General features: G+C 52.8%; 1 protein-coding gene across 3 annotated transcripts in view; it reads left to right on the top strand.

Annotated features, from left to right (window-relative positions):
* The first annotated feature begins 7,358 nt into the window (after nucleotides 1-7,358).
* The window catches only part of LOC143981548 (cell adhesion molecule CEACAM1-like), a 93,050-nt gene continuing 84,819 nt past the window's right edge, over nucleotides 7,359-15,589 (top strand). The window contains exon 1 of one of the 3 annotated variants that reach the window (XM_077479491.1): nucleotides 7,359-7,559. In XM_077479491.1, coding sequence (XP_077335617.1) covers nucleotides 7,447-7,559 — 113 coding nt within the window. In that variant the 5' untranslated portion in view covers nucleotides 7,359-7,446. The remainder of the gene's footprint in view (nucleotides 7,560-15,589) is intronic. The other 2 variants (XM_077479489.1, XM_077479490.1) reach the window with 2 other exon arrangements.

The raw sequence follows: 15,589 nt of genomic DNA on the forward strand, positions 1-15,589 counted from the left end.
TAAAAGGAGATAAAGGGGGTATAGAAGGTCGTCTGGAGAAGTGAGCGACAGCCAGTAGTACAGCTATTTCAATGTGGGAGGGTTATCCCAACAAAAGATGCCCAAGGTTCCCAAGTGTGATAGAATTTCTCAGAACGATCCATGATTACACCGGCCATTTTTTCTTGATTCATGATCCAAGAAATTTTTTTCTTTGCTACTCTGGGTGATACAGTAGGCTTCTTCCAGGCTTTTGCCAGGGTAAGTTTGGCACCCAGTAAAATAAAGTGGATGAGGCGTTGTGTAATCTTGGGCGCTCCCGTGACTGGGAAGTTGAGAAGTGCAATGAGGGGGGATGGTAAGATAGGCTGTGAGGTAATTATGCTTATCCAGGAGAAAATTTTACGCCAGAAATGTCGTACTCTAGGACAGGACCACCAAACATGAAGCATGTCACCTCTAAGTTTACAGCCCCTGAAACATAGAGGAGATGTGGATGGGAAGATGTGGGCAAGTCTCGTGGGTACTAAGTACCACCTGGTAAGTACTTTAATACTCGCTTCTATGAGACCGGTATTCATGATGCCCTTGTATGAGTAGGAGAAATTCCTTTGCCAAGTCTCCAGGTTCCAAGATTGGGCTAAGTCATCTTCCCAAGCCAACATGTACCCGACGCTTTTTTTTATCAATGAATGAATTGTTGGCTCCGTAATACAGAGAGCTCTCATTGAGTGTTCTCTGTATTATGGGAGCCGACAGTTCAAAGTGATTTTAAAAGACTTTTTTTCCTTGTGAAATGACACTTTGTGCAGGGACAGTTCTAAGCACAGGAAACATGCTCCCCTTCACAGGCATACTATAGACACCCCCCAGGTATGAAATTTAAAGGAATATTACACTTTTATTGTTTCCCTTTAATCTTTATTAAAATCACTGCTCCCGAAAAAACAGCCGTTTTTTTGCATTGATACATGTCCCCTGGGGCAGGACCCGGGGCCCCAAACACTTTTTAGGACAGTAACTTGTATATTAGCCTTTAAAATGAGCACTTTAGATTTTGAACGTTCGAGTCCCATAGACTTTAATAGGGTTCTAAAGTTCACACGAAGTTTAGGTCTGTTCACAGGTTCTGGTGCGAAGCGAACAGGGGGGTGTTCAGCTCATCCTTATTCGGTACATGGGCAAGAAGTCCAGCAGCTTCTCCTCTGACAGTCCGATCTGGTCCAGAGTGGACAGTAAGTGCTTCCTAAACGTCTGCACAAACCGTTCTGCCAGCCCATTCGAGGCTGGGTGATAAGGAGCTGTTTTGTAGTGTTGGATGCTCAAGCCACTGAGGAAGGATTGAAACTCATGCGATGTAAATTGAGTTCCATTGTCTGAGACTATGGCTGTTGGCCATACTGAGCAAAGAGCTTCCTTAAGACTAGAATGGTAGCAGCTGAGGTAGAAGAAGGCATTTGAAATACCTCTAGATGTGCATCTACCACGATCAAATACATTTTACCCTGGATTGGGCCAGCAAAATCAAGATGGAGTTTTGACCACGGGTCTGTCGGCCATGGCCAAGGTAGCAGGGTTCCTTTCTTTTGGGGTCGCTGAGCTGACAGCACACAGGACTTTGAGCCACATAATCTTCAATTGCTTTATCCATTTGTGGCCCCCAAACATAGCTCTGGGCTCGCTGCTTCATGCGTACCACGCCAGGATGGCCCTCATGCAGTATCCTTAGCATGGTTGGTTGCAAATACTGAGGTTTAATCACTCTATTGCCCCACTGTAGGCAACCAGCTTTAGTCACAAGCTCACATTTTCTGGTAAAGCACGAACAAAATTCACCTGGGACTTTCTCTGACCATCCAGCCTGAACATACGAGAATATCTGAGACAGGAAGGGATCTGTGGCTGTATGTCTGGCAATTAGGGAGGTGGACATGCAGGGCCGTGGCCTGTGTACTTCCACTATGCGTATGTCTCTAGGTAGGTGGTCTCCAATTGGCAATCTGCAAAATGCATCTGCATTGCCATGGGCCTCGTGGGAGCGGTATCTGATAGAATAAGTATAACCTCCCAAGAATAAAGCGTACCTTTGTAAGCGAAATGCGGTTGTTGTAGAAATTCCTGTCTCAGGATTCAGTATGGACAACAGAGGTTTGTGGTCAGTGATCGGTGTGAACTCTCGTCCATAGATGTACGTGTGAAATATTTTTGTGGCCCATACAATGGCCAAAGCTTCCTTGTCTATTTGGGAGTAGTTTTATTCTGCTGAGGTTAAAGACCTGGAGGCAAAAGAAATGGGGCGCTCCGTGCCATCTGGCATGACATGGGAAAGCACGGCACCCAGTCCATAAGGTGAGGCGTCACAAGCCAAGGTGACGTGTTTCTTTAAATCGACCAGAACCTGAGAGGACTGAATGAGCTCTTTAGAAAGCCGAAAAGCTTCTTTACATTTGTCTGTCCATATCCATTGAGCTCTTGTATACAGTAAGCCCCTGTACACACAGTCGGACATTCTGCCAACCAAATCGGTCGGATTTTGTCCGTCGGATTGTGTCCGAAACTGTTGCATACACACGGTTGGACAAAGTTGTCGAAAAATCCGATCTTTCAGAACGTGATGACGTAATTTCGTTATGACGGGACTACGTTCAGGCTAGTAGCCAATAGCTTTGATGTAGGAATTTGATCTGAGCATGTGTGGCACTTTGTCCGATCGAAATTCTCTACACATGATCGGACTATGTCCGATCGGACCAGTTTGTCGGAAATTATTTCCAACAAGTTGGAAAATTTGGTCCGACGGATATTCCAACGGAAACAGTCCGATGCATACCACACACAGTCAGATTATCCGACAACACGGTCTGATAGGACACATTCCGACGGATTCTCCGACCGTGTGTACAAGGGCTAAGAGATGTAACGGGTAGAGCTGGTGTGCTAGGTTCAGCAAGAAATGGTGGTAGTAATTTAGGAGGCCAAGGTAGGACCTGAGCTGTGTGACATTCTGGGGAGTAGGGGCATGGGTAAGGCCTTTTCTTCAGTAGTGTGTAACCCATGTCGGTCCACAGTGTGGGCACAAAATTCCAGTTGAGATTTGAAAAATTTGCATTTTGAAAGATTGGCACGTAAAGCATACCATTGGAGTCTCTCTAGCACAGCTTCAACATTCTTTCTGTGTTCTTCATCAGTGGGACCAGTAAAGAGCATGTCATCTAGTAGACATTGTGTGAAAGGTATGCCTGCCAGGACCTCATCCATGATCCGCTGCCAGATGACTGGAACTGGGGCTAGGCCAAAAACCATGCGGTTATAGTGGAATAATCCTTTATGGGTGTTAATGGTCAACAGATGGCGTGAATCTGGGTGTACTTCCAGTTGCAGGTAAGCTTGCATTAATCTATTTTTGTAAACTTTTGCCCCCCAGCCAGTGAGCCAAATAAATCTTTAAGCCGAGGCAACGGGTATTGATCCACAAGAAGTCGGTTGTTCAGGGCAACCCTGAAATTATTATTATTATTATTATTATTATTATTATTATTATTATTATTATTATTATTCAGGATTTATATAGTGCCAGCAATTTACACAGCGCTTTACAATATAAAAGGGAGACAATACAGTTACAATACAATTAAATACAAGAGGATTAAGAGGACCCTGCTCAGAAGAGCTTACAATCTAAAAGGGTGGGGCAGGTGGTACAGAAGGTTATAACTGTTGGGAATGAGTTTATGGAAGTGAAATCTCCACAAATTCTAAGGTCTCCATTCTTTTTCTTGACAGGCACAAATGGCGATGCCCATTCACTTCTAAACACGCCCAATATGACCAGTCTTTCCACAAAGAAAACAAATGACCTCCTTGAACTTGCAAGCAGGTGCCCTGTGAGAAGTGTTACCACAATGGTAGCAAGTTGGTATCCTAGAGACAGAAGAATTAGGGTGGCGAGGTTTAGGGTGATTTGGTGACGGCCGTCGTGGGTGTCGGGTGATAGCAGTGTGGAATATTTCCTCTCCCTGGCTTGCAGGAGGTTCAGGTGGTGCCTTCAGTAGGGTGGCGTCCCGTGTAGCCAACTCCATGACCGTAGCAAGGTCCGTGGCTTTCGTCAGAGTCAAGTCGGGTTCTGTGAGTAAACGTTTCTGTATGGCTGGGTCACAGAGTCCCATGACAAACATGTCACGGAGAGCCGCCTGCAGGTCTCCAAACTGACAAGTGGCAGTTGGTTTACGTAAAGCAATGATATAAGTCTTTATATCCTCCCCAGCATGACGCCTCCTACTGTAGAATATAAACCGCTCTGCGATTTCTAACGGCTTTGGGTTGTAGTGCTCATGTAGACTCTGAATAAACTCAGGAAAGGGCTTAGAGGCCGGCTTGTCTGGAGAAATGAAGTCTCTGAGAGGGCCATATGTAGCCTGACCCAATGCTGGGAGCAAAACGGCAACTTTCTTTTCTACAGCAACACTATTTGCTTCCATCTACTGCTCCGGCCTCTCCACCCAGGAGCTCCATGATTCAGCAGCAGGATCAAATGCTTGAATAAACCCTATGAAAGCCACGTGTGCTAAAATCCACAATCCTCCTCGCCACTGTTATGTCCCTTGGACACAGGGCCTCTCAGGGTGTTGGTAGCAATGCTGCCAGTATCTGATCAGTGAGTTACACACAGGCTGGAGGCACTTCTTATCCAGGGAAGGTTTATTACAGAAAGCGATGTACATTCTTACATGGAGGAGTCATATACAACAGATCTCTCTCTAAGTATCATGCTGCTGCTTCCAGTCCCACACACTGTGACTGACTTCCTGGTACAGCCCCTCCCCCAGCATGCATCAGGAGAAAGGGGTTAAGAGTCACAGTGATTCTGCATGAACATTACATCACCCTCCTCTTTGTCAGCTCCCCCTCCTCTGTGTCACCCCCTCCTCTGTATCAGCTCTCCCTCCTCTGTGTCACCCCCTCCTCTGTGACAGCTCTCCCTCCTCTGTGTCACCCCCTCCTCTGTGACAGCTCTCCCTCCTCTGTGTCACCCCCCTCCTCTGTGTCACCCCCTCCTCTGTGACAGCTCCCCCTCCTCTGTGTCACCCCCCTCCTCTATGACAACTCCCCCTCCTCTGTGTCAGCTCTCCCTCCTCTGTGTCACCCCCTCCTCTGTGACAGCTCTCCCTCCTCTGTGTCACCCCCTTCCTCTGTGTCACCCCCTCCTCTGTGACAGCTCCCCCTCCTCTGTGTCACCCCCCTCCTCTATGACAACTCCCCCTCCTCTGTGTCACCCCCCTCCTCTATGACAGCTCCCCCTCCTCTGTGTCACCCCCTCCTCTGTGTCACCCCCTCCTCTGTGACAGCTCCCCCTCCTCTGTGTCACCCCCCTCCTCTATGACAGCCCCCCTCCTCTGTGTCACCCCCTCCCCTGTGACAGCTCCCCCTCCTCTGTGTCACCCCCCTCCTCTATGACAGCCCCCCCTCCTCTGTGTCACCCCCCTCCCCTGTGACAGCTCCCCCTCCTCTGTGACAGCTCCCCCTCCTCTGTGTCACCCCCCTCCTCTATGACAGTTCCCCCTCCTCTGTGTCACCCCCTCCTCTGTGACAGCTCCCCCTCCTCTGTGTCACCCCCCTGTTCCGTGACAGCTCCCCCTCCTCTGTGTCACCTCCCTCCTCTATGACAGCTCCCCCTCCTCTGTGTCACCCCCCTCCTCTATGACAGCTCCCCCTCCTCTATGACAGCCCCCCCTCCTCTGTGTCACCCCCCTCCTCTATGACAGCTCCCCCTCCTCTGTGTCACCCCCCCTTCTCTGTGACAGCTCCCCCTCCTCTGTGTCACCCCCCTCCTCTATGACAACTCCCCCTCCTCTGTCTCACCCCCCTCCTCTATGACAGCCCCCCCTCCTCTGTGTCATCCCCCTCCCCTGTGACAGCTCCCCCTCCTCTGTGACAGCTCCCCCTCCTCTGTGTCACCCCCCTCCTCTATGACAGCTCCCCCTCCTCTGTGTCACCCCCTCCTCTGTGTCACCCCCTCCTCTATGACACCTCCCCCTCCTCTGTGTCACCCCCCTCCTCTATGACAGCCCCCTCCTCTGTGTCACCCCCCTCCCCTGTGACAGCTCCCCCTCCTCTGTGACAGCTCCCCCTCCTCTGTGTCACCCCCCTCCTCTATGACAGCTCCCCCTCCTCTGTGTCACCCCCTCCTCTATGACAGGTCCCCCTCCTCTGTCACCCCCTCCTCTGTGACAGCTCCCCCTCCTCTGTGTCACCCCCCTGCTCCGTGACAGCTCCCCCTCCTCTGTGTCACCCCCTTCCTCTATGACAGCTCCCCCTCCTCTGTGTCACCCCCCTTATCCATGATAGCTCCCCCTCCTCTGTGTCACCCCCCTCCTCTATGACAGCTCCCCCTCCTCTGTGTCACCCCCCTCCTCTGTGACAGCTCCCCCTCCTCTGTGTCACCCCCCTCCTCTATGACAGCCCCCCCTCCTCTGTGTCACCCCCCTCCCCTGTGACAGCTCCCCCTCCTCTGTGTCACCCCCTCCTCTATGACAGCTCCCCCTCCTCTGTGTTACCCCCCTCCTCTATGACAGCTCCCCCTCCTCTGTGTCACCCCCTCCTCTGTGACAGCTCCCCCTCCTCTGTGTCACCCCCTCCTCTGTGACAGCTCCCCCTCCTCTGTGTCACCCCCCTGCTCCGTGACAGCTCCCCCTCCTCTGTGTCACCCCCCTCCTCTATGACAGCTCCCCCTCCTCTGTGTCACCCCCCTCCTCTGTGACAGCTCCCCCTCCTCTGTGTCACCCCCCTCCTCTATCACAGCTCCCCCTCCTCTGTGTCACCCCCCTCCCCTGTGACAGCTCCCCCTCCTCTGTGTCACCCCCCCCTCTGTGACAGCTCCCCCTCCTCTGTATCACCCCCCCGTGACAGCTCCCCCTCCTCTGTGTCACCCCCTCCTCTGTGACAGCTCCCCCTCTTCTCTGTGACCCCCTCCTCTGTGACAGATCCCCCTCCTCTGTGTCACCCCCCTCCTCTTTGTTACCCCTCCTCTGTGTCACTCCCTTCTCTGTGTCACCCCCTTCTCAATGTCAGCTCCCTCTACTCACTGTCACCTCCCCTCCTCTGCATCACCCCCTCCTCTGTGTCACCCCCCTTCCTCTGTGTCACCCCCCCTCCTCTGTGTCAACCCCCCTCCTCTGTGTCACCCTCCTCCTCTGTGTCACCCCCAGGGCCGCCATCAGGGGGGTACAGGCAGTACTCCTGTAAGGGGCCCCAGCATCCCAAGGGGCCAGTCTGTCAGTATTCTGTTGCCGATATCATAACATCCAGCACAGCCAAGGATGGGCGAGCCTGCAGGATATCCACTGTGAAGCCCGTGACTTCCACTCATTCCCGCCCCCCTTGTCAAGCAACCAGTATATAGGGGAAGAGGCATTCCTATATTGCTGGCTGGGAAAAGGAACAAGGCAGTTTTTTTCTGCTTTAGTTGTAATGGGGGAAGAGCAGCTCTCCCACCTCCCTACTCTGCACAACCATCCTTATCTCCGATCTGGTCGGGGAGTTCAGAAGCTGAAGAGGAGGGTACAGAAAAGTTATTTTACAAGGTAATCATGTGGAGGATGGGGGAGCTTTGGGGGATGAGGGGAGGGCAGAGGAGAGGTGTGTGTATGGCAGAGGTTGTAGCACGGGAGGAGAGGTGCAGTATTGGGATGCACATGGATGAATTGACTCTGTACCTAGTGTTCTATTGAACCTAGGGTGACCACATTTCCAAACTGCCATTCAGGGACACCAACCCCCCCTAACCCCCCCCCCCCCCCCGCCCCAAAAAAGATGATTTTTGACATATTTTTTTTGCAGATTTTTGGGGCAGGGGTGTATGAAATCAGCGGACCTGTGAAGAACAACAATATGGCGTGCAAAGTGTGTCATGGTGAACAGTGGACATGTCTTAAATTGTGCTAAATATTGGCTTAAAGGGGGTGTTGTTAAAGAGAGTCTGAGATGACTTATATAGTGCAGAATATGGTAATGTTAAATAGGGAATGCAGAATGTATGGTGGTGAGTAGTATGTACAGGAGAGGAGTACAGAGTGTATGGCGTGGGGTAATATGTACAGGAGAGGAGTGTGGAGTGTGTGGTGGGAGGTAATATGCACAGGAGAGGAGTGCGGAGTGTATGGTGGAGTAATATGTACAGGAGAGGAGTGCGGAGTGTATGGTAGGGGAGCAATATGTACAGGAGAGGAGTGCGGAGTGTATGGTAGGGGAGTAATATGTACAGGAGAGGAGTGCGGAGTATATGGTAGGGGAGTAATATGTACAGGAGAGGAGTGCGGAGTATATGGTAGGGGAGTAATATGTACAGGAGAGGAGTGCGGAGTGTATGGTGGGGGGTAATATGTACAGGAGAGGAATACGGAGTGCATGGTGGGGGGTAATATGTACAGGAGAGGAGTGCGGAATGTATGACGGGGGTAATATGTACAGGAGAGGAGTGCGGAGTGTATGGCGGGGGGGGTAATATGTGTAGGAGGGGAGTGCAGAGTGTATGGTGGGGGGTAATATGTACAGGAGAGGAGTGCGGAGTGTATGACAGGGGGTAGTTAGTGGAGAGAGGAGGAAGAGGAGTGCAATACCACCTCCTGATAGTCTGTCAGCCACTGCAATACCACCTTGGTGGCTGGGCACTCTGAAAGGATGTAAGGGGGCACTCTGGAGGCACTAAGGGGGCACCCTGGAGGTTATAAGGGGGCACCCTGGAGGTTATAAGGGGGCACTCTGGTGGTACTTAGTCAGAGCCCCCTTACATCCTCCTCCAGAATTGCCCTGAATCTCTAGGAAAGTTCCCAGGATTCCAGACTGTACAATTGTCCCCTCAATAGCAGCCAGATTTTCTTTGAAGATGGGGAAGGGGGCAAGTTGTGAAAGAAGAATACTTGCAGTGATTTTAGGGTATAAGAACATGCTGGATGTGCTAGGAGGCACACTTTGGGAGGGGAGAGAAATTGTGCAGGAAGGGGGGGGGGAGTTGAATAAAAAATCTGACCCCCCCCCCCAAGCACAATTTTTCTCCCCTCCTAAAGTGCCTCCTAGCACATACAGCACGCTCTTATCCCCCAAAATCACTGCAAGTATTCTTTTTTGACAACTTGCCCCCCGTCTCTCTGTATCTCCTTCTCCTGCAAGTGCCAAGCATTAATTTTCTGTACAAACCTCAGATCAGCACATCCCATCCTGTTGTGTCCATTCTCCTTCTCCTGTCTGGGACATCCGAACCGAGGAAAGGGGGGAGGGGACTTCAGTCCGTTTGTTAGTGTGAAGTGGGCAGGAGGGGGGAGGAAGGGAGAGATGCCATGCAGTATACACTGTAATCGCAGTGTGTGGGAACAGAAACACCCCACACAAGCTGCAAGCCAGTCACTGGAGCCAAGTGCGGAGGTAAAAGAACCAGCAGTGACTCCCAGCAGCACTGGCGCGGAGGAGGAGGATGTGAAATCCTCCTCCGCTTTCAACGCTGGGCTGTGACGTCACTGGTTGCCAGACACAAGGCGGCTATAGCAACCAGTGATCAGGGGTGGGTGGGTGGAGGAGGTGGAGGCGGAGCCAGCGCTATGGCGGCTCGGTCCGCCCCTGTTCCCAGATTGTCTGTTTCATTCCGGGACACTGTATTGTCCCGAAATGAAGGTGCCCGGGACCAGGGACAAAGATGTAAATTACGGGATAATCCCGGGCAATCCGGGACACGTGGGCACCCTAATTGAACCCTGTACACAACACACACACCAGAACCCACCTTCCTGTACACAACGCACACCAGAACCCCCCTTCCTGTACACAACGCACACCAGAACCCCCCTTCCTGTACGCAACGCACACCAGAACCCCCCTTCCTGTATGCAACACACACCAGAACCCCCCTTCCTGTACACAACACACACACCAGAACCCACCTTCCTGTACACAACGCACACCAGAACCCCCCTTCCTGTACACAACGCACACCAGAACCCCCCTTCCTGTACGCAACGCACACCAGAACCCCCCTTCCTGTATGCAACACACACCAGAACCCCCCTTCCTGTACGCAACGCACACCAGAACCCCCCTTCCTGTACGCAACGCACACCAGAACCCACCTTCCTGTACGCAACGCACACCAGAACCCACCTTCCTGTACGCAACGCACACCAGAACCCACCTTCCTGTACACAACGCACACCAGAACCCTCCTTCCTGTACACAACACACACCAGAACCCTCCTTCCTGTACACAACGCACACCAGAACCCACCTTCCTGTACGCAACGCACACCAGAACCCACCTTCCTGTACGCAACGCACACCAGAACCCACCTTCCTGTACGCAACGCACACCAGAACCCACCTTCCTGTACACAACGCACACCAGAACCCTCCTTCCTGTACACAACACACACCAGAACCCTCCTTCCTGTACACAACGCACACCAGAACCCACCTTCCTGTACACAACGCACACCAGAACCCTCCTTCCTGTACACAACGCACACCAGAACCCACCTTCCTGTACGCAACGCACACCAGAACCCTCCTTCCTGTACGCAACGCACACCAGAACCCACCTTCCTGTACATAACATACACCAGAACCCACCTTCCTGTACACAACATACACCAGAACCCTCCTTCCTGTACGCAACGCACACCAGAACCCACCTTCCTGTACACAACGCACACCAGAACCCACCTTCCTGTACGCAACGCACACCAGAACCCACCTTCCTGTACGCAACGCACACCAGAACCCACCTTCCTGTACGCAACGCACACCAGAACCCACCTTCCTGTACACAACGCACACCAGAACCCACCTTCCTGTACACAACGCACACCAGAACCCACCTTCCTGTACACAACGCACACCAGAACCCTCCTTCCTGTACACAACGCACACCAGAACCCTCCTTCCTGTACACAACGCACACCAGAACCCACCTTCCTGTACGCAACGCACACCAGAACCCACCTTCCTGTACGCAACGCACACCAGAACCCACCTTCCTGTACGCAACGCACACCAGAACCCACCTTCCTGTACACAACGCACACCAGAACCCTCCTTCCTGTACACAACACACACCAGAACCCTCCTTCCTGTACACAACGCACACCAGAACCCACCTTCCTGTACACAACGCACACCAGAACCCTCCTTCCTGTACACAACGCACACCAGAACCCACCTTCCTGTACACAACATACACCAGAACCCTCCTTCCTGTACGCAACGCACACCAGAACCCACCTTCCTGTACACAACGCACACCAGAACCACCCTTCCTGTACGCAACGCACACCAGAACCCACCTTCCTGTACGCAACGCACACCAGAACCCACCTTCCTGTACGCAACGCACACCAGAACCCACCTTCCTGTACACAACGCACACCAGAACCCACCTTCCTGTACACAACGCACACCAGAAACCCACCTTCCTGTACACAACGCACACCAGAACTCACCTTCCTGTACACAACGCACACCAGAACCCTCCTTCCTGTACACAACGCACACCAGAACCCACCTTCTTGTACACAACGCACACCAGAACCCTCCTTCCTGTACACAACGCACATCAGAACCCTCCTTCCTGTACACAACGCACATCAGAACCCTCCTTCCTGTACACAACGCACACCAGAACCCACCTTCCTGTGCACAACGCACACCAGAACCCACCTTCCTGTGCACAACGCACACCAGAACCCACCTTCCTGTACGCAACGCACACCAGAACCCACCTTCCTGTACGCAACGCACACCAGAACCCACCTTCCTGTACACAACGCACACCAGAACCCACCTTCCTGTACACAACGCACACCAGAACCCACCTTCCTGTACACAACGCACACCAGAACCCTCCTTCCTGTACACAACACACACCAGAACCCTCCTTCCTGTACACAACGCACACCAGAACCCACCTTCCTGTACGCAACGCACACCAGAACCCACCTTCCTGTACGCAACGCACACCAGAACCCACCTTCCTGTACGCAACGCACACCAGAACCCACCTTCCTGTACACAACGCACACCAGAACCCTCCTTCCTGTACACAACGCACACCAGAACCCACCTTCCTGTACACAACGCACACCAGAACCCTCCTTCCTGTACACAACGCACACCAGAACCCACCTTCCTGTACACAACGCACACCAGAACCCTCCTTCCTGTACACAACGCACACCAGAACCCACCTTCCTGTACGCAACGCACACCAGAACCCTCCTTCCTGTACGCAACGCACACCAGAACCCACCTTCCTGTACATAACATACACCAGAACCCACCTTCCTGTACACAACATACACCAGAACCCTCCTTCCTGTACGCAACGCACACCAGAACCCACCTTCCTGTACACAACGCACACCAGAACCACCCTTCCTGTACGCAACGCACACCAGAACCCACCTTCCTGTACGCAACGCACACCAGAACCCACCTTCCTGTACGCAACACACACCAGAACCCACCTTCCTGTACACAACGCACACCAGAACCCACCTTCCTGTACACAACGCACACCAGAAACCCACCTTCCTGTACACAACGCACACCAGAACTCACCTTCCTGTACACAACGCACACCAGAACCCTCCTTCCTGTACACAACGCACACCAGAACCCACCTTCTTGTACACAACGCACACCAGAACCCTCCTTCCTGTACACAACGCACATCAGAACCCTCCTTCCTGTACACAACGCACATCAGAACCCTCCTTCCTGTACACAACGCACACCAGAACCCACCTTCCTGTGCACAACGCACACCAGAACCCACCTTCCTGTGCACAACGCACACCAGAACCCACCTTCCTGTACGCAACGCACACCAGAACCCACCTTCCTGTACGCAACGCACACCAGAACCCACCTTCCTGTACACAACGCACACCAGAACCCACCTTCCTGTACACAACGCACACCAGAACCCACCTTCCTGTACACAACGCACACCAGAACCCTCCTTCCTGTACACAACACACACCAGAACCCTCCTTCCTGTACACAACGCACACCAGAACCCACCTTCCTGTACGCAACGCACACCAGAACCCACCTTCCTGTACACAACGCACACCAGAACCCTCCTTCCTGTACACAACGCACACCAGAACCCACCTTCCTGTACGCAACGCACACCAGAACCCTCCTTCCTGTACGCAACGCACACCAGAACCCACCTTCCTGTACATAACATACACCAGAACCCACCTTCCTGTACACAACATACACCAGAACCCTCCTTCCTGTACGCAACGCACACCAGAACCCACCTTCCTGTACACAACGCACACCAGAACCCACCTTCCTGTACGCAACACACACCAGAACCCACCTTCCTGTACGCAACGCACACCAGAACCCACCTTCCTGTACGCAACGCACACCAGAACCCACCTTCCTGTACACAACGCACACCAGAACCCACCTTCCTGTACACAACGCACACCAGAACCCACCTTCCTGTACACAACGCACACCAGAAACCCACCTTCCTGTACACAACGCACACCAGAACTCACCTTCCTGTACACAACGCACACCAGAATCCACCTTCCTGTACACAACGCACACCAGAACCCACCTTCCTGTACACAACGCACGCTAGAACCCTCCTTCCTGTACACAATGCACACCAGAACCCTCCTTCCTGTACACAATGCACACCAGAACCCACCTTCCTGTACACAACGCACGCTAGAACCCTCCTTCCTGTACACAATGCACACCAGAACCCTCTTTCCTGTACACTACACACCGGAACCCTCCTTCCTGTACACAATGCACGCTAGAACCCTCCTTCCTGCACACAACGCACACCAGAACACCCCTTCCTGTACACAACGCACACCAGAACCCACCTTCCTGTACACAACGTACACCAGAACCCACCTTCCTGTACACAACGCACACCAGAATCCACCTTCCTGTACACAACGCACACCAGAACTCACCTTCCTGTACACAACGCACACCAGAACCCTCCTTCCTGTACACAACGCACACCAGAATCCGCCTTCCTGTACACAATGCACACCAGAACCCTCCTTCCTGTGCACAACGCACACCAGAACCCTTCTTCCTGTACACTACACACCAGAACCCTCCTTCCTGTACACTACACACCAGAACCCTCCTTCCTGTACACAATGCACGCTAGAACCCTCCTTCCTGCACACAACGCACACCAGAACCCACCTTCCTGTACACAACGCACACCAGAACCCACCTTCCTGTACACAACGCACACCAGAACCCACCTTCCTGTACGCAACGCACACCAGAACCCTCCTTCCTGTACGCAACGCACACCAGAACCCACCTTCCTGTACATAACATACACCAGAACCCACCTTCCTGTACACAACATACACCAGAACCCTCCTTCCTGTACGCAACGCACACCAGAACCCACCTTCCTGTACACAACGCACACCAGAACCACCCTTCCTGTACGCAACGCACACCAGAACCCACCTTCCTGTACGCAACGCACACCAGAACCCACCTTCCTGTACGCAACGCACACCAGAACCCACCTTCCTGTACACAACGCACACCAGAACCCACCTTCCTGTACACAACGCACACCAGAAACCCACCTTCCTGTACACAACGCACACCAGAACTCACCTTCCTGTACACAACGCACACCAGAACCCTCCTTCCTGTACACAACGCACACCAGAACCCACCTTCTTGTACACAACGCACACCAGAACCCTCCTTCCTGTACACAACGCACATCAGAACCCTCCTTCCTGTACACAACGCACATCAGAACCCTCCTTCCTGTACACAACGCACACCAGAACCCACCTTCCTGTGCACAACGCACACCAGAACCCACCTTCCTGTGCACAACGCACACCAGAACCCACCTTCCTGTACGCAACGCACACCAGAACCCACCTTCCTGTACGCAACGCACACCAGAACCCACCTTCCTGTACACAACGCACACCAGAACCCACCTTCCTGTACACAACGCACACCAGAACCCACCTTCCTGTACACAACGCACACCAGAACCCTCCTTCCTGTACACAACACACACCAGAACCCTCCTTCCTGTACACAACGCACACCAGAACCCACCTTCCTGTACGCAACGCACACCAGAACCCACCTTCCTGTACGCAACGCACACCAGAACCCACCTTCCTGTACGCAACGCACACCAGAACCCACCTTCCTGTACACAACGCACACCAGAACCCTCCTTCCTGTACACAACGCACACCAGAACCCACCTTCCTGTACACAACGCACACCAGAACCCTCCTTCCTGTACACAACGCACACCAGAACCCACCTTCCTGTACGCAACGCACACCAGAACCCTCCTTCCTGTACGCAACGCACACCAGAACCCACCTTCCTGTACATAACATACACCAGAACCCACCTTCCTGTACACAACATACACCAGAACCCTCCTTCCTGTACGCAACGCACACCAGAACCCACCTTCCTGTACACAACGCACACCAGAACCCACCTTCCTGTACGCAACACACACCAGAACCCACCTTCCTGTACGCAACGCACACCAGAACCCACCTTCCTGTAC

Source organism: Lithobates pipiens, unplaced genomic scaffold, assembly GCF_037356315.1.
Source record: "Lithobates pipiens isolate NorthernLeopardFrog02 unplaced genomic scaffold, aLitPip1_a1.2 Scaffold_16, whole genome shotgun sequence".
Classification (NCBI taxonomy): Eukaryota; Metazoa; Chordata; class Amphibia; order Anura; family Ranidae; genus Lithobates; species Lithobates pipiens.